Source organism: Hyperolius riggenbachi, chromosome 4, assembly GCF_040937935.1.
Source record: "Hyperolius riggenbachi isolate aHypRig1 chromosome 4, aHypRig1.pri, whole genome shotgun sequence".
NCBI classification, from domain to species: domain Eukaryota; kingdom Metazoa; phylum Chordata; class Amphibia; order Anura; family Hyperoliidae; genus Hyperolius; species Hyperolius riggenbachi.
Window position 1 is genome coordinate 141,804,247 of NC_090649.1, and position 20,647 is coordinate 141,824,893.

The 20,647-nt window shown below is 44.6% G+C and overlaps 1 protein-coding gene across 2 annotated transcripts in view; it reads left to right on the forward strand.

Moving 5' to 3' along the window:
* Nucleotides 1-813: 813 nt before the first annotated feature.
* The window catches only part of WWTR1 (WW domain containing transcription regulator 1), a 129,600-nt gene continuing 109,766 nt past the window's right edge, over nt 814-20,647 (forward strand). The window contains exon 1 of one of the 2 annotated variants that reach the window (XM_068280738.1): nt 814-1,591. In XM_068280738.1, the coding sequence (XP_068136839.1) occupies nt 1,182-1,591 (410 nt within the window). In that variant the 5' untranslated portion in view covers nt 814-1,181. The remainder of the gene's footprint in view (nt 1,592-20,647) is intronic. The other variant, XM_068280739.1, reaches the window with a different exon arrangement.

A 20,647-nucleotide genomic window follows, 5' to 3' on the forward strand; every position in this document is an offset into this window, starting at 1 on the left:
AGGGATGGAGACAGAGAGCATGCAGAGTGATGGAGGAGCATGATGGCCAGAGCAGGTAAGTCGCTCAGTTGCCAAATTATTTGCAGAGGACAACTATACACCTGGGGGAGATTAGGGTTTTGGCTTGTTTGGGAAGGCCTTGGATTGGCCATGCCTGGAGCAATAGATTGCTGGCAGACTGAATCAAAACTGCCTGAGGGCTCTTTCACACCTGCGCAGATTTTGTGCGTTAACGCAAATGGCCAACGTTTGCGTTAACCAAGGTAAAATGAAAGTCCATAGACTTTCATTTTACCTTTCACACCCCACGCTGCGGTTTCGATGCATTGCGGTTTCCGATGCACCCGGGCGCAGTGTTTCATCCAATGCACCCGCGAGCCGGCGTTTTCCGTCGGGTTTAATTACCAGCTACCGCCGCTGATTGCGTCGCACCGCAGATACCCGACGACACGCCGCAGGCAGACAATTCGTGCAGGAGAACGGCTCTTGCACGCGTTGTCTGATGTGAAAGAGCCCTAAAGAAAAGTGGTCACGTGTATGGCCAACCCTCTACTATATGTAGGATTTAATACAGTGAGAATTGTAAGCCTGTGTTTTGCTTTGCGTGTGATGGTGAAACTTGCTCAGAAAGTGATTCCAGGCAAACTCCTGCACGTTTCACCCACACTGTAACCCGAACTGTATGTGGGAGTGAAAGCCTGAGGCTCTTGCCCTGTAAGGTAAAGTCCCGGTCTGGAGGAGGAGGTTCTGCAGGGCAGGGCACTGATTGCAGCTCATACATTATTCAGATCAAGAGGGGGGAAAAAAAAGTTTCTGCCCAGAGACGCCTCTCCCTGTCCTGTGAGTTGACATTTTCTTACTTTGTTGAGGACATCCAGCTCAACACTGAGTAGCTAGGAGCCCGAGCATCCCACGCAGCAGAGCCTGGATTGTCCATTTCTTCCCCAGAGGCTGATTCAGGTCAGCGAGAGGAGAGAAACTTTTGTGTGACGTCACCATGCTTCTGCACTTTATTGGAACTTTCAGTCTCGCAACGTTCTAAAAAGTTCTCCAGCAGGAAAGTTCTCCAGGATCTGCGACTTGTTTGGGAAATCGGGAGGCCACCCCTTCCTGTCCAGAGTGAAGAAGCTTGAGGGATCTGTCAGAGTTCTTCTTGCCTTGTTGTTATTGGTTGTGCCAGCATGAACCAGAATCCAGGTCTCCCTCCCCCGGGGCAGCAGGTCATCCATGTCACCCAGGACCTGGACTCGGACCTAGAGAACCTCTTTAACTCGGTGATGACCCCAAAGCCGAACTCCTGGAGGAAGAAGATCCTGCCGGAGTCGTTCTTCATGGAGCCGGACTCGGGCTCACACTCGCGGCAGTCCAGCACGGACTCTGGCAGTCACCCCCCCAGGCTGGAGATCCAGCACGTCCGATCGCATTCTTCCCCCGCCTCCTTGCAGCTGAGTGCCGGCTCCGGCACCGTCCCCAGCCCGGCCCATCAGCACGCTCACCTCCGCCAGCAGTCGTACGATGTGACCGATGAGCAGCCGCTGCCCCCAGGCTGGGAGATGGCTTACACCCACACCGGCCAGAGGTATTTCCTCAAGTAAGTAGCTGCCACCCTGCGCTAAACTTTCTAGCACATTATTTATGTCTTTTTAACTTTGTTATTATTTATTTACATTGTTATTAAGATACATGAAAACTTTCTTGACTACTGTAACCGGAAACTTTCATTAACCCCTTTCCAACCAGAGTGGAGCAAAGGAATGTTGGTTCTCGCTCTGCTGTCAGGAGTATTATGCAATCTGGTACACACTGAGCAATTTTGACTTCAGATCCTATTTGAAGGAGTGAACAGATCGATATTCAGATCTTAAATCGATCAGAGGTAGAATAAAGCTAGCGTATGAATTTTTTTTTCTAATTCCGATCAGATTTCCAAACAAACATTTTTCTGATTAGATGTCAATCAAGAATTTACTAAAAGAACGTACACATGGAACGTTAAGGGGCCCATACACTGGTCGATTTCAGCCATTGATCGAGTGGTCGATTCGAAAGAATTGATCAATCAAAAATCGATTCTTTCAAATCAGTCGATCGATCGATTTGCAGCCGATTTCGATTGAATTGATCTATCTGACAGGATGGAAAATCTAGGTCGATCTGCTGCTGGCAGCAGATGGATGGCCCATAGAGTTGCATTGGATCTAATGGTCCAATAATGCATTTAGATCGATTTCCAATAGATTTAATTATGAACTCTATTGGAAATCTGTTCCTAGTGTGTGGCACACATAATGCTGGGTACACACTATGAGATGTTTTGGCCGATTCACTGTCAGATCGATTATTTCCAACATGTCCGATCTACTTTCCGATCTATTTCCGAGCATTTTCCGATCACTTTAATAGGAACTCGATCGGAAAATGCTCGGAAATCGATCGGAAAGCAAATCAGACATGTTGGAAATAATCGATCTGACAGAAAATCGGCCAGAAAATCTCATAGTGTGTACCCAGCATTAAGGTGACCATACACTTGTTAGATTAGCAGCAGATAGATCATCAGATAGATTTTCTGATATATCTGATGTGTTTAGGAACATTTTTTATTAGGAACAGATTTCCAATAGATTTCAGTATGAAATCTATTGAAAATCAATCTGATGGCATTTTTTTGCCATCAGATTTCCATTAGGTCCAATGCAAATTGATATGCAATCTCAACAGATCGACCTAGATTTTCCAGCATGTCAGATCGATTGAAATCGATCAAAATTGGCCACAAATCGATGGATCGGGCAATTGATTTGCGATCGATCGGCCGCTAAATGGCTGAGCGTATGGGCCTCTTTAGATAGATTACTGTCAGATTCGACCTGACAGGCATCTGACAGAAATCTATCTGATGGTTGAATCTGCTGCAAATCTATCAGTGTATGGCCACCTTAGCCAGCATTTTGATTGATATTCGTCAGCTTGTCCGAGCTGTGTCTGATCAAGAAAAATATTGATTATATATATATATATATATATATATATATATATATATATATATATATATATATATATATATATATATATAATTTAATTTTTTTTTTTTTTTTTCTGCCTGATACAATTATTTTCCAGATTGGAAATAGTCTGAAGTGATAATTGCATTGTGTGTACCGTTGTTAAGTTTATACCGCATTGATTTTTTTTTTCTAACAGTTGTGATGCATACAAAACTTTCTTGACTGGTGGAGCCGGAAACTTTCAGTAACCCCTTTCCAGCCAGAGTGGAGCATTGGAATGCTGTTTCTTGCTCTGCTGTCAGAGTATTATGCAATCTAATGTCTTGAAGCAGACCAGTCCAGTCGCTAAATTCTAAGAATCAGTAGGACACATGTCAGCATTGCTTAATCACATCATTCTCTTCAGAAGAAAAGAAGTTCTTTCTGGCCCTGACTGAGGAAAAAAAAAGCTTGGGGAAAAAGGGGCTACCAAGTGAAAGGTTTTTAAATGTAAAATACACGTGTATGAGTACGTATAAAATGCAGGGCTGTGGAATCGGAGTAGAGCAATTTTGGGTACCTGGAGTCTGAGTCGGTGGTTTCATAAACTGAGGAGTCGGAGTTGGATGATTTTTGTACCAACTGCACATCCCTGCTAAAATGTACATTTGTTCCAGAGTAACATGCACTATTAGGGCTTTCTTACACTACAGTACATGTGATTCTGATTTTGGTGCGATTTTAAAGTCCTGCATGCTGCATTTTTTCTGCCTTTCTTTGTGTTATCCAGTGGAAGGGTCTATTTCCTCTAGCACACGGAGTGATGCACGTCCGTAAATTCGCAAATGCAACTTTAAATTTGCATCGCATTTGTATGCAAATTTTCCCATTGTGATGTATAACCTGCCCAGCAACCTCAATCCCATCAACCCTGCTCTTTCTTCTGCCCAGCTATGATTTGTGAATCAATTGCGGATTTTGCATTACACATGCAGAAATCAGCATTACAAATGCAATTGACTCATTATTCGCGATTTGCATTTGACCTGTGCGAGTTGCAGAAATCTGCAGTATGCAATCCATCATTTTTCCGCATCGCACCTGAAAATTCGCATTCAATGGAAATGAGTCCATTGTGCATTGGTTTCAGTTTTGATGCGGAAAATCACAATATGAATTTGTTTTTAGTGGAAACAGGCCCAAAATCGGAATCGTATTGTGATTTGCAGTTTAAAAGAAGCTTCAATTTTTTTTTCCTATGTCCCTGTCGCTTACAGTAGGTGGTAAAACTCTGACAAACCTGACAGGGTTTGGACTGTGTCAACTAAGTATCCTCTTAGGGCCTGTTTTCTCTAGGGCTAAACCTGCTTGGAATCTACAGCGCTTTCCCGCAGGCGAGTCACATGGGGAAAAGCTGCCTATTCAGTCAATGGTTTGCTGTCCAAATCGCACTGTGGTACATTTCTGGACAGTATGTTGCATGGCATGGCTAAGCGATTCAATTGTGTACTCACATCACTGCAAGTGGCGGCTTGCGTCCTGCAAGACGCCTGCTAACTTAGTGCAAACCGGCTCTTAGGTCTCGTTCACACTAGAGGCGCTTTTTCATTTTTTTATGCGCTGGCGATTTTTTAAAAATCGCCCTGAAAGCGCTTACACCATGCTTTCCTATGCGCTAGTTCAGATTGGAGCATTCCATTTGCTTTCTGATCTGAAATCTGCTTCATGGACCATTTTCAGGGAAATTTTGCGATAATGGGAGGTATAGGAAAAGCGCAAAGCGCTAGAAAAAGCGCTTTTGCTAGTGATTTTGTGGGCGTTTTTTCCCTGTCAATTAAAATGTGAAGTGTTTCTGGGATTTTTAGGTCATTTTCCCAGTAAGAACTGAAATGGAAAGGAATGAAAAATCGCATCACCCGCTATGCCAATGTTGCATTGCAATTTCTCTCATACTACTTGGAGGTGGAAAAATTGTCAGACATGACATCTTGCGATTATCTCCTGCTGAGTAATGCCACTGCGGGTCAAGCGCTGACACACCTGGTGTTATAACCGCTGCCATTCGGTTGCATTTTAATTGCATCCAAATGGCGCTTGTGGGCGGCAGACAGCATGCTAAACTGTCTGCCAAGTGCGCAGTTCAGTCATTGGTCTGAAAGAGCCTTAAGGTCCGTACACATGCCGGACTGGAGGCAACGACGGGTCCGTCGTCACCTCTCGCTGGGTGGGCGTTCCAGCGACAGTCCGGCGTGAGTACAGTCTGTCAGCGGACTGATACGGCTGTTTCTGAGTGATTCGCCGGGCGGATACACACGCCGGACTGTCGCTGGAACGCCCACCCAGCGGGAGGTGACGACGGACCCGTCGTTGCCTCCAGTCCGGCGTGAGTACGTTTAGTACCTTTAGTTTGTTAGGAAAATGGCTGAATAGGTCAGGTGTCTGCTGCCATATAGGGGACATTGTTAGCAATCCACTTTCCACCAAATGTGTAATTTCACTTTAAGTTGGGTTGCTGATGGATGCAAAACATATCTGGTTTGTCTGGCAATGCGCAAGGCAGTAGAAGTGTATAGTGGAGGTGCGGTGTGGCTATACAGGCCTCCAGGAGCCCAACATTTAAAGTAAACCTGAGGTGAAAGGGATAGAGAGGCTGCCATTTTTATTTCCTTTTAAACAATACCAGTTCCTTGGCAGTCCTCCTGACCCTGTGTCTCTAATACTTTTAGTCATAGACCCTGAACAAGCATGCAGCAGATCAGGTACTCTGACTCAGCTGAGTCGGGTACTGGTTTAGCCATATGCTTGTTCCAGGGTTTTGGCTCGGACACTACTTATGCGAGAAGATCAATAGGGCTGCCAGGCAACTGGCATTGTTTATAAGGAAATAAATATGGCAGCCTCCATATGCGTCTCATCTCGGGTTCCCTTTAATCTCATGGTAACTACAGTATATATTCCTCTGGCTGCAGCTCACTGTTTGTTTTCACCAGCATTAATATAGTGTGAACAGCTGTATTTCTAATCTATATCCTCTTGAGTTCTGTATATACGTGCAATCTTACCTTACACTTCTCATGCTGCTGTACAGTAATCACATTTGTACAATGCTGCACTATAGCGAACCGTATAAACATCCTGCAATTAATGGCGTCCATTGACTTATAAGATTAGTCATGGGATTGTGTGCTTTCTGAATACTCCTACCCGGATAATGTTGTGTAATTAATCATTGCACTACTGTCTGGAAATGACAATTGACTGCTTAGAATTTATGGAGTCTATGCAGAGTTCAGCAATTCACAAAAATATGGACATATATTAACTGATTATCACATTTGTTCCATACATAGATATGGAAGCAGCGCTGGCGTGGAAGAGATTTGATGGCCACAACTTTGTAGAAAAGAAAACCTTCAATTAGGCCCCATTCACACTTGAGCGGGAATCGCATGATTCCTGCTCAGCGCAAAACGCTAGCGGTTCTTAAAAAACGCTAGCCCATGTAGACCTATGACAGTGTTCTCACTGCCACGTTTGCAGTTAGCGTTAACCGCAAACGCCTAACAAGCAGCGTTTTGCCGGCAATTCGCGATTAGCGATCGCGATTAGCATGCATAGCACCGCTAATCGCGATCGCTCCCACAACGCTGCAGTGTCCAATGATTTTTCCACGTTAATCACAGAAAAATCACTCCCGCAAAACGCTAACGGTAATCGCCGGCATTTTGCGGTTTTAGGTGTGAATAGGGCCTCACTGTACTGTTTAAAAGGAACCCAAGGTGTGAGACCTATGGAAGCTGCCATATTTATTTCCTTTTAAACTGTACCAGTTGCCTGGCTGTCCTGCTGATCTTTCTGGTCAGCAGGGTCTAAATCACATACCTGAAACAAGCATGCAGCTAATCTTCTCACATTTGTCATAGCCATCTGATCTGCATGCTTGTTTAGGGTCTATGGCTTAGGCCAGCTTCACACTGCAATTTGGCGGCAGCGATGTGGTGCGACTAGCGCACCACTCTGTCAGGAAAAAGCCTTCAGGGCTTGTTTACACTAAGGGCATTTTTGCCCTTTTTTCAAGCGCAGGCGATTTTCAAAATCGCCCTCAAAACGCTTGTGCAATGATTCCTTATGACAGAGTTCACATCTGAGCGGTTCATTTCCGATCCACTCAGCAAAGCGATGTCTGTACCATTTTTGAGGTCGTTTGCCTCAATGGAAGGTATAGGAAAAACGCAAACGCTCACAAAATCGCTTTATGTGGCGAGTGTATACGTGTTTTTAAGAGTAAATAGATTGTATTTATTCTTTCCCGGTTCGAAGAGTTAACTTCCTGACTTGCGTCAGGGAGTGAATTAAAAAAACGCTCTGGAAAAGCACTTAGAAAAGCGTTTTTAACAAAAAAACGCAGCATGCAGTGAAACGCTGGGAGGTGCTTTACAAAAACAGCGCACAAAATCTCAAAACGTTTGTGTTTTCCTTTTTAGATGTGAACGAGGCCTCAGGGATTACCGCATTAGTACACGGTCATCTTTGTCTGGTATTTGGCGAACAGGAAGTGATGCTCACTTCCTGTTGGGCAATAGATGACATGCGTGGAAGCATATTTCTAAAATACGCTTCCACGCATGCGCGGGGCTGAAAACTGTGTCGGGTTTACCTTAGACTTGCATGACTTCTGGTCCGACGCAGATCGCTAGGAGTGTAAGTGTAAAGAAGAAGTATAGTAATTATGAGCGAGATGCTAATTTCTGATTTGGGCACTGCCATAGGCCATAATGTGAGTTACGGCTATAGAAGCGCTCAGTGATTTATTTTGGCACTGGCAAGTTAATTTGGCCGGTGCCCAAACTACATGCCCCCCCCCCCCCCCCAACCCACATTGCAACAACTCAGAGGGGGTAATGCCGCTGCGGACATTAAACAATGTGACAATGTGACCAGGGGGTCTTGGAGGATGTGGCTCACTTCCAGCTATACTGCAGCAAATACGCACCTGTGAGAACTGTCCACTTCCAGAGCCTCTCTGACCACATCAAGGATTTTACCTCGACATATGAGGAAAGGAAACTCTGTATCCTACTAGGGGGAGGAGGAAACAACCATGCAAATAGCTGCCCAATATGTCACAGCCTGCCACCAACTGAGAGGAACATGATACCACATGGACTGTATACCCCCAATACCCCCCTATGGACTGTATATCCCAGACCCCCTCCTCCACACTCTAAGGCCTACATACCCCAACCCCCTATACCCTTCCCTTATTCCCACAAACCCCTCCCCATGTTGATGCTTTGTTTTGCTATGGCAATGCTAAATGTATTTGGTCCTGCCAATAACGCATTTTTGGATTTGGAACAGACGCAGGGGGAGCTGTCTTTCGGCTTCACCCTGCGCTGAAATTTGTCAGCGCAAATTTGAAATGTTCGCCTTAGAATGGCCTCTGTTTAAAAAAGTTATCCAGCACCTGACTGCTTCCCAGAACTGGATGTAGACTGCTTACAATACAAGATTACTGGAAGGGGACATGATATCAGCAAGTAATACCAATCTGTCTAGACCTCTGTCTAGTTACTTACATAACAATGCTGCTGCCATCTGAAATTCATTGAAGATTATGCATTCCCATCAAACCTCTGAATAGAAATAGAAATGAGTAATACTGAGTCTGTGCAATCGGTATTAGGACCCAAATGTACTCTATAGATGGCTAAAGATAATAGTGGAAGCTGACAAACCTACAGGCATGAGAGCTAGGGGGGGCATGTCTGAAAACATCCACATAAGGGAGGCCCATGATAGATGCTGCCAGGAGCACGACTAGAAATCAGTTTTGATGGGTCCTCTTCCTCCAAGTTACCACTTCTAGGTAGTCTCAGGCCCCTAGATATTGGTATTGGGGTAGTCTTTGGTCCCAAGTTAAATACCTCAGAGGAGTAAAGGCCCTGGAACCTCTAGTGCAGGGGTGCCCAAACCTTTTAGGCCAAGGGCCATTTAGCCATTCTTGTGAGTGTCAGGTGGCTGAACTAGTGAAGTTAAAGGGAACCTGAAATAACATGTGTGGGCCAATTTATACTAACCTGGGGCTTCCTCCAGCCCCATGAGCTGACTGTAATCCCTCACTGCCATCTCTGGCCCCTCCGTTCTCTTAGAAACGTTTCCGGTAGACCAGTCAGTCGTGGCCAGTCGTGGTGTTTTTGCACATGCACAACTCGGCGTGCCCACACCCCCGTTGCGCTCCCATCCCCTGGAGCATTCTGCACCTGTGCAGAGGCTTCCCTCTTTATTTTTGCCTTCAGGTACACTTTAATATTTACTCCTTTGTGGTGTGCAAACCAATAAATCTTGATTCTCTCTACCCCTTCCTGTAACACTAACCCTCCTAATTAATACATACCTGTATCTCTCATCTTTCTTCATCTGCACCACTGGAGGTAAACCTAAGCACCTTTGGCTAAAATCATCACTGACAGTCGTTCAGCTGTGTAAACTCCATGCTGGTGATCGACTGAACACTGTAGCAGTGGTTCAAATAATAAAATCTGGCATTTTCTAGAGATATTTTTTCTTCTACTTCACTATGTGGAGTTATACACCCTTGTTCCATGGAACAGAACAGGCTGTCTGCAAAACAATCATCCCTAAACTGTCACCCTAAGCAGTCAGTAATTATTGTTTCAGGTGATAGTAACTGAAAGTATGTATGGAAGAGAGTCTTAAAATAAAAAAACAGATACTTACCTATGGAGAGGGAAGGCTCTGGGTCCTAATGAGCCTTCCCGTTCTCCTCCCGGTGTCCGCGTTCCCCCACAGGCTCGCCCGTTAGCAGTTCAGGACCAATTTCTTCATGGACTGCTCTCTTACCGGTTGGGGAGACTTCGGCAGTCTTCGGAAGCGATCAGGCTTTTGAAGACAGGCCACTACGCACTCGCGCATGTGTAGTACAGAGCCGTTGGTCTTCGGGAGCCCGAGTGCTTCCAAAGACAGCCGAAGTCTCCCCAACCTGGAAGAGAGCAGTCCATGAACAAATTGGTCGTGGACTGGTAATGGGGGAGCTTGTAGGAGAACGGAAAGGCTCATTAGGACCCAGAGCCTTCCCTCTACTTAGGTAAGTATCTGTTTTGTATTTTAAAAAGGCCTTCAGATTCCCTTCCATACATATTTTCTAGCAAGTCTAGAAGCGAGAAGTCAGAATAGCTGAGGAATGCAACTTCACATAGACAAACTTGACTTGTATCAGCTGTAACAAAGAAATGTTATTATCTAGTTATTAAATGTTAAGGTTATTAGCCTGTTGCTTATCTTTTAGGGGAAGTTCAGAATTTAGGTCCGTTGTAATGTTACCGAGTTGTAAACTGTTTGCATTGTATACATTGTACCTCCTCCACCAGCGGCCACGGTGACCGCAGCATTTGTGGAACTGGTTCTTGGCTTCCTCAGTGCTGTCTGTCAATGTTTACATGAAACAGCTGATAAAGTGAGGGGAGGTGAGGCTGCCCATGGCTGACAGATGATGTGCTGGAACTGTACTCTCTAGTACTTTGCCACAGCAAACACTTCACAGAGCTGGGGATTTATCATGACTTCTGACACTGCTCATTCCTCTTTACCTCACCACATACACAAAGTCAGCGAAAACCTCTGCTGTGCAGGGCTCTCCACGTGAGACTATTCCAGCCATAAGGACTGGCTTGTGATTCTTAATGCACATATGTCATTTCAGGCACTTGTAAAATGTACCGGTAATTTGCTTAGATAAATGGTATTTAAAGCAGCAATAGAAGCCTAAATAAAATCTCCATTTCACCCACTTATTTCTTTATTTAAATGCATTTTAAATGCTGCAAGTGTATCTGCCTCATGTTTGTGTCAGTTGTCAGAGTCCTGTGCCCAGCACCTCACACTGGGAAGGTGGGACCAAGCTTTACTGCATTGCAGAGTGCTGTGATGTTGGGTACAGGAGGCGGCTGTAGGTTTGTTACATATAGTACACCTAAAACCTGGCACGCACTTCCAATTTTGATTGGCCAATTTTACCACTTCCGTGTAGTATGATGGTTTACCTACACTCTGTTCATAGCGTTAAAATTCTGTTAGCCCTCATTCTACATGGAGGTGGTAAAATTGGTCATTGATTGGCCAATCAAAATTGGATGTGCTCATGCACCCTAAAGTGAACTTGGTGGCATTGTTTGCAGTCTTTCCACTTACATATACATACACATATATTAATACAGATTCCAGACAGCATGTGAGGGGTATTCTAAAGTTAAGTTCTAGTTGGATGTGCATCTCACGTCAGGGGAATGGGGGACCCTCATTTTAGTAATGCAGAGGCATACAATGCAGCTTTCATGCAATCTTCACTTTTTACATTGCTGTGCCAGCCTCCTATTTGTATATGATCGTAAATTTGCTTTAATACGCTATACATTAAGTTCTGTGTCTTGCATATCTGTACTTTTTTCAGTAAATGTATTAAATATACTGGCTGGCTGGTCCTGAAGTTCCATTTTATGCTAAGGTGACCGTGCAGTATTATTGAACAGACAGCTTTTTAGATTTGTCTCCTATCCAATTATTACCCACAGCAGGCAGTCAGGCAGGAGCTAGGAGGGGCAGTAGCCAATCTTTCTCATAGCTGACTCCACCCCTTTCCTCTTTGTGTTGCTGAAATGTTTTTTCCCTTTGTGGCCAGCACTACAACTACAACTCAGCACAGTCTTATCTTCCTGTTCCTGCTCCATGTGTAAATAAGCATTTAACTTTTTCACACCCTTTAGAAAAGGATGAACTAAAATAGCAATGATTTTATTTTTATTGCAGGCAGGGCAGGGCAGTGTGAGGTACACATGGCAAGACACACTGGGGAGTGTTTGCAAATGGTCTAGTGATTTACACAATTAGCAGGGAGGAAATGGGCAGGAAGATAATGAGACTGCGGGGAGGCAAAACTTGCCACAAAGAGTTAATCACTCCCAGCAGAGGAAGAAGGGTGGGTGGGGTCATGTGATCTGCTCTGTGCTGGAGAAACAACTCCTACTCTGCTGACAGCAAGGAACTACAGAACCAAGCCAACCAAGTAATTCTTGGAAACAAAAAGTGTGTGCATTGCTAACCAGTGTAAATGTATGCATTGAGAATAGGAGGCTAAATATGAACTTCAGCACTACAGGCATACTGGTAGCGATATGTTGTTTCCCAGTCAAATAAAGAGGTTAGATTATCTAAACTTAGACCCGTGCATGGAGAAAGGTCGCAAGGAAATTTGGGCACAAATTTTGGCTAGCAGAATCTAGGTAAAATGTACTGATATTCTACATTTTTAAAAAAGTAATTATCGTAGTAAAGAATTGGTGAATAATACAGATGTTTTACTACAACTTAACCTTTTCCAGACCACGATGATTGAAATATACGCCCTGTTTATGTCCTGTTATTCCAGCCATGGCATAGACTCAATCTTCTCCGCCACACGGTCTCATCGCTGACAGCAGAGCTTCCGCATATCAACCAGGAGCTGATTTCATTGGCTCCTGACCCGTGATTGCTGATATCCAATCACAGCATTTACAGTACGAAATAGGAAGAGGATGACTCCGGTCCTTTAGGGGCCAGAGCAGTCCGGTACTGAAGAGGTTAACCTAACACTATCCTCACACACAACCCTTCTTTACCAATGCCTAACCTTTACTGCCCCCCACCACGCCTAAACTTAACCGACCCCACCGCCAATCCACCCCAATTACGATAATGTTTGGGTACCCCCATAGGTGCATTTATAAATTGCAGCTATACTGTGACATTTGGGCGCCCGCGCTATATTGAGCCGCACAGGCACCCAAATTTCATAGTATAGCCGCAGTTTATAATAGCGCCTATTGCGGCCTCCAAGTTTCTGCTGATAGCTTGAGCCCAAATCTCCCACTTTGACTGACTGCTCAGTTAAAGATGTAAGCAAGGTGCACTCACTGAGCTTCTTACATTATATAGTTACATAGTTATTTTGGTTGAAAAAAGACATACGTCCATCGAGTTCAACCAGTAATCATCTGTGTCCATCTCAATAACAGGACTAATAACTGGACAGTAAAGAGACATGTCACATATATTGCATACAGCTGTCCATCTGGAATTCAGTTGTAAGGAATTCTTCTACTTTAACGGTGAATTTTCATTTCAGTATGGGTGTTATCTGGTACAGATTAGATCCTATCTATGCCGGTGGTCCCAGGGACAGAATGAGAAGTAGCAATAACATTCTGATGCAGGTTCCATCTTCTCTGTGCTGCAGAAGAAGTTTGATTTCTCGCTGTCTTTCGTCCATGGATGAGAAATGTATTCACTTCCTTGTCCCAAATGAGGAAACAGACTGGAATAAAAACCTAATAGAGCTTCTAAGACCTTTACACAAAACAAATATGTCTTTAAACTGACAATAAGCTTTTGCCAGTAGTTAAAGACTTGTATGGTTACCTTAAAGAGTCATGCTCAGCAAGAAAGTGGACTTCTGACCTAATGTGTCTTGCCAGCTGCTCTCCCTGCATCAGTGATCATCTGTTTGCACACTCCGAGGAGACAGCTGCTGAACCTATAAGCCCCGTACACTCGGGTGAGGCAGCCGATAATGACAACTCTACCAAGAATCTAGTGTACAGCAGACCCCGCTGGGCCAGCAATCAGCCTTGTGAATTGCTTCAGCTGAACGTTGGCTGAGAGCATTATTCTCCCCACTCACCCGACTCCCACGTGAGGTCACGCATGTACCCTCTGCCCCCTCCCCCCTGCCTAGCATAGCAACAGAAAACATTGCTAGCCTTCAGGCTATCGATACATCTGTACAGCCTGGGCCCTGCCTTGCAGTGTCGCCGGAGGGAGCAAAGAGGTATTCAACCAAACTAGTCGAAGAACTTCTTGAGGGCACAATGCTGAAACGAAAGAATGGAGAGAGGTCTGGAAAGGCCCTATGCTATCCAGAGCCTTCCCTTTTTTTTATTTGTTTGCTTCAAATTTACTTTAAAGGAAACCTGTAATAAACTTTCTCCCAGCTACCCCTGCAGCTGCTCTGTGCCCACGCCGTCCTGGAAAGATCCTCCGGTCCACAGCCGCAGCTCTGTTTCACTTTCGCCAACTTACAAGTTGACAGCCTGCGCGGCTCTGGCTGAACGCGTCTACATTTGTGCTCCCATCACCAGGAGCATTCTGTGCAGGTGCAGTGTGAGAAAACCTTGTATGGCGCCTGCGCAGGACGATCCCGGTGATAAGAGCGGGATCAACGGCGTGCGCGAGGTTGGTGGCAGCTGAAAGTGAACTGGAGCCGCGGTGGGGGACCAGAAGATCGTTGTGACCGCGCAGGCAAAGAGATAAAAACAGGGAACACCAAGAGCCCCAATAGTGTAATTCGTACTGGATGAGGTGGCAATAAGTTTGTATTGCTAAATACTCACAACTCAGGGTCACCAGCAGGCAACCACTGTAAAGGCAGGTGGGGAGATTGTCCTGACCCCACTCAGGATTAAGAAGTCGCTCTCTGTAGACAGGAAGAAAGGGTAGCAACCCTCCACCAACGGTGGACTCGAAATTGTATATAAGGAACAGAGGCGCCAAAAGTATAAGATTAGATTAAATGAGCTTAAAAACCAACTTAAATGGCAAAATTGAAGGAGGAAGTGGTGGTCTTACCTCCCTCAAGCAGACAAGACAAGGACTGCGATTCAGACAGTCAAACACATTTATTAGGAACTCCAAAAAGAAATGCAACGCGTTTCACAGGTTCAACCCCGCTTCATCAGGCAATATAGGGAGGAGTATCAAACAATCTGCACAAGGATTCAAATTAAGCGCCTCTGTTAATTAACGCTCTTAATGCTCTTAATTTGAATCCTTGTGCAGATTGTTTGATACTCCTCCCCATATTGCCTGATGAAACGGGGTTGAACCTGCGAAACGCGTTGCATTTCTTTTTGGAGTTCCTAATAAATGTGTTTGACTGTCTGAATCGCAGTCGTTGTCGTGTCTGCTTGAGTGAATAAGACCACCACTTCCTCCTTCAATTTTGCCATTTAAGTTGGTTTTTAAGCTCATTTAGTCTAATCTTATACTTTTGGCGCCTCTGTTCATTGCGCAGGCAAAGAGGTCGCTGGCAGCTGAAAGTGAACTGGAGCCACGGTGGGGGACCAGAAGATCGTTGAGGACTGACACAGGCACAGGGCGGCTGCAGGGGGCTGGTCGAAGCTCCTGGCAAGTGACACTCCTTTTTTTAAAGAGAACCCGAGGTGTGTTTAAAGAATGTTATCTGCATACAGAGGCTGGATCTGCCTATACAGCCCAGCCTCTGTTGCTATCCCAAACCCCACTAAGGTCCCCCTGCACTCTCCAATCCCTCATAAATCACAGCCATGCTGTGAGGCTGTGTTTACATCTGTAGTGTCAGTCTCAGCTGCTCCCCCGCCTCCTGCATAGCTCCGGTCCCTGCCCCCGTCCCTTCCCTCCAATCAGCAGGGAGGGAAGGGATGCAGGCGGGGACTGGAGTTCTGCAGGAGGCGGGGAGAGCAGCAGACTGACACTATAGAGATAAACACAGCCAGCTCTGACAAGCTGTTTGTCAGCAGCGTGGCTGTGATTTATGAGGGATTGCAGAGTGCAGGGGGACCTTAGGGGGGTTTGGGATAGCAACAGAGGCTGGGCTGTATAGGCAGATCCAGCCTCTGCATGCAGATAATATTCTTCAAACCCACCTCGGGTTCTCTTTAAAGTTAATGCAGGTTTCCTTTAAATTATCACTATCATCATGTGTATAAGAAGTACATTTCTTCCAGAGTAAAATGCACTATAAATTACTTTTCTCCTATCTTGGTGTCGCTTACAGTAAGCAGTAAAAATCAGAGACATCTGACAGATTTTGGACTAGTCCATCTTCTAATGGGGGATTCTAAGTATTACCTTTATTCTTTACAAAAGCACTACCTGGAAAGGACCTATACAAAAATGTCAGCCAGTCGCCCTACTCGCTTGCACTCTATTTTGGCAGTGGGACTGAACAACTGCCATTCAGTAAGTACTTTTGAAAATAAAGAAAACCCAGAGAATACCCCATAAAGAGATGGAGTAGTCCAAAACTTGTCAGATGTTAGTCAGATGCAGTACAGAGCCTTCAGAACTCCAGCTATACATGCAAAACAGCATGTGTACAAGCACAGGGACAGGAGAGCCTTTTCAGTGATGCAAGTTTGGTCTCAAAGTTTATGGATAGTTTCCAAAAGTATTTGCACACCTGCCGCGCCCCCTCACCACACCTACCCACCCACACAGCCTAAATAGGGCAAGGGTTGAGGATGTTTTGAAGAGAGAGTGACAGTAGCTGTATTCATAGAAGTTATGTATATAAACTCCGATCACCACCCTCTCTTTTTTTAAATCTTTCTTTTAAAAGAAATCTGGCGATTTGGGCCAGGGGAGGGAAAGTGCAATGACTTTAATGTTCATCTTAACAACTCATTATGCGAAGCAGGAAAGACACACCCACTTCCTGCTGTATATTACCATGATTTTTCCCAACAGGTGAAATCAGGGAGTCGACTTGCACATGTCTAATAATGAATATATAACAAGCAGAGGAGCAGTCATAAATCTGAAGGCTGTGTCATTACCTGACACTATTAATAGCAAGTGTTATGCAGTAGCTGCTCTCCCTTTAAGCTCTGGCCATGCCAGTCAAGCCAGTCAAGGGTGTAATGGATGGAAAATGACATTGACTGCAACAGGACTTTCCATGCCATAGTACCCTGCCCAGCAGCAACAACGCTTATTGAATAAGCTGACACGTCTTTCATAGGAGACAACGAGGTGCAAGTGTCCTGACTGGAATCACTCATGGATTAGCTTTATTGTGTTGGATGTCACTTAGATCTCCATTGTGGCATTAGCAAAGCTGTGTGCAGGCATTACATGAAGGTCACACAATCTCATTTATTGTAGCATTGGGCAGTAGTCGGTCCCCAAGCTTTTGAGGTGACAGTGATTAGGGGGAAAAAAAACTGTACCGAGCTGGTTGGATTTTCTCTACTGATCTCTGTTGTTTTCAACCAAAATCTTCACTTTTGGAGTCAAAACTTGAGCTGCACATTGACTTGAAACTCCCCATTCTTTGAATTTTTTTGTACCTACATTTTTTGTACCTCTGTATTTTTTGTACCTAAAGTGATGTAAAAAAAAAAGACTTAGATACTTAAAGAGAATCTGTATTGTTAAAATCGCACAAAAGTAAACATACCAGTGTGTTAGGGGACATCTCCTATTACCCTCTGACACAATTTCGCCACTCCTCGCCGCATTAAAAGTGGTTAAAAACAGTTTTAAAAAGTTTGTTTATAAACAAACAAAATGTCCACCAAAACAGGAAGTAGGTTGATGTACAGTATGTCCACACATAGAAAATACATCCATACACAAGCAGGCTGTATACAGCATTCCTTTTGAATCTCAAGAGATCATTTGTGTGTTTCTTTCCCCCTGTTCTCATGCACTGAAGTTTCAGGCTCTTTTCTTCCTGCAAACAGCTTTGCCCTTGTCTGTAATTCTTCAGTATGTGAAAGCCCAGCCAGCTCAGAGGACGATTTATCCAGCTTGTAAAAGATAAGAGAGAAGCTGCCCTATCTAAATAATACACAGGCAGTGTGCATAGAGGGGCGTGGAAGGGGGAGTTCATAGCAGAACCACAACACTGAAGAACTTGGCAGCCTTCCAGACACAGGCTGACAAGTCTGACAGGGGAAAGATACATTGATTTATTACAGAGACTGTGATAGCAAAAAGTGCTGCAGTAAACCAGAACACATTAGAATAGCTTTTGGAACTTGTAGGATGATAAAAAACAGGATGCAATTTTTGTTACGGAGTCTCTTTAAAGCGGATTTGAACTCTTCTCTGCTCTTAAAAATAAGCAACAGCATAATATCCAGTGGCTGAATAGTGTACTGGTTAAGCGCACCGCCTTTGACATGGGAGACCAGGATTTGAATCCTGGCTATGGTCAGTACCTATTCAGTAAGGAGGTCAAGGTAAGACTCCCTAACACTGTAGGGTGGACTCTTGAGCGCATCTCTGTGGCTGCAGCTCTTGATAGTTTTGAGTCCGACAATAGAAAAGCGCTATACAAATGTTCGGATTATTGTTATTATATCCTTTAAAGAAAAACAGTTCTTTGTTACAGCTTATAGAACTCCTGCCATAAATGTGCAGTTTGTCTACTTCCTGCTTTCATGGAAGCAGACAAAGGGTTAATATCCTGTTTTTACCTATTAGCTGTGTTTGCCGAGAACTGCCAAATTTCTGTGCTGGCACAGCTGAGAGATCAAATTAAACTTGTGATTACTTGAAGATGAGGGGGAATTAGACAGGCTCTTCTCGCTAAAAACACACAGGGTGCATGTCTCTCTGTTTTCCTTGGGTCCTGTGCAAGATATCAGGTCCACTTTAGGAAGAGGAAAGGCTCTGGATCCGATGGAGCCCTCCTGGTCCTCTCACGCTACACTCTGCAAAATGGCACTGGAGATGGCAGATACTGACTGAAGTGTGACTTGATCAGCTGCATGCTTGTTTCAGGTGTGTGATGCAGACTCTACTGCAGCTAGATATATAAACAGAGCTGCCAGGCAACTGGTGTTGCTTTAAAAGGAAATAAATATGGCAGCCTCTGTATGCCTCTTGCCTCAGGTTCCCTTAGGCAATCCCAACTAAGCTAAGCTGTGTTCATGCACCAGTTTCCTGTTTTCAGCTACAACACCTAATAATCTGCCGGTTGCTTTCTGTATATCTAGCAGCCTTCTTATGATTCCATGAACTTTAAAGAGCTGCTGTAGTGACATATAGTAGGATTCAGTACATTATTCAGGATAGCCACTTTAATGGTAATTTCCAAGTTTCAGTATCAGAAACTAATTTGTAAACCCAGGATGTTAACAATATGTCTACATCCATGAAAGCAGGAAGTAGACACACTGCAGATGTATTGCAGGATTTGTATCAGCTGTGACAAAGAAATGTTTTTCTTTAAAGGTTATTATGCTGTAGCTTATCTTTAGGCCTCTTTCACAGTGGGACGTTGCGTTTGATGCGACGTTAAAGTCGCACAACGTGCTCCTAACGCAGCGCATGTAGGTTAAAAAATTGGACGTTATTTTGTACTACGTTATGTGTCTCTTGGTGCGCCGTTTTCGCCGCATACTGATGGAACGAAAATGGCGCATGTGTTACATTTAAAAAAAAAAAACCTTACTGAGCATGTGCAACACACATAACGCAGCAAATGTATTGCTAAACACACAGCATGCAGCACTTTCTAAATATTGCTACACGTTACACACAACGCAGCGTGTGCACTGGGAATGTCGCACAGACTTTGTATTACTGTGCATTAGTCTGCGTTGGAACATTTTCTAACGTGCGACTTTAACGTTGCACTGTGAAAGAGGCCTTAAGAACAGAGAGGACGTTCTGAGTTCAGGTTCGCTCTAAATGACTTGATTTTCCAATTCACAAACTGAATTTGCCATTACCAGTCTGAGCAGGCTGTGGATTCCCAGAAACTCATGGCATGTCTATACCACAGACTAATGAACTAAGACCTGTCCTAGGCACACAGCACTGTTTGCAGGGTTGTTGTATTTATAACAGGTATTAACTCGGGTAAACGTTCATGCCCTGATAGCTGGTTGTCAAGGAAGTGTCTATAGAACATGTTTGCCGACAACCAATTCTATATAGCTGCAACACGGCATACAAGGGGAGAGGAGCCAAAAAATGCAAGTACAAATCTCTGGATTGCATACTACCCAACTTTCTTTAATGGGACGCCTCCTCTGCCATTACTTTCAATAACACTTATGAAACTTTCATAGATAGAACAAATTAATTTTCCACATCCAATTTGGATTGGCCAATTTGACCACTTCCATGTAGCAAGAGAGCTTACCAACACAATCTATTCATAGTGGGCTTGATTCATCACCATGCGCTGTTAAAGCAGAGCAGCTTAATGAGAAGAGTGTGGGCTCAGTGCACGCTATGCTGCAGTAGTGTAGCTTAGCGTGCGCTGCTAACTTACACATGCTCCTTGTAACTAACTGCCACTGCACTGAACCCGCCCTGGGACTCGGCAGGACCAGTGGCTTTCTAGGACGTGATCCTGGTGCCTTGATTGGCCCAATAGGATGTCACTTGACAGGCAGCCGATTGGGCCAATCAACGCGCGGTGATCTCGTCCTATAAAGCCATTGGACCTTCCAGGTCAAAATATGATTAATATTCGCCATGCCATTTGTTCAAGTTGTTTGAGGGCTGGTTCAGACGGGCGTTTTTGTGGCGTTTAACGCAGCGTTTCAGACGCAGCGTTTTTTGGGATCTACTGCCATCCCATGTAAGTGAATAGGAGCGTTTAGAGCTGACTTTTGCAGGCTTTCATGAAAGCCTGGCAGTAGATCCCGGCGTTGCGTCTAGTCTCGAAAGCAACATGCTGCTTTCAGGGGATAAACGCCAGGAAACAATAGCAGAGACCAGAACTGCTAGCCTTGAATGCTGGCTTTTAAACGCTGGCGTTTAAACGCAATGCCAAGCGAAAGCTCAGCAGACGCCCGTGTGAACCAGCTCTTATCCACAAGAGC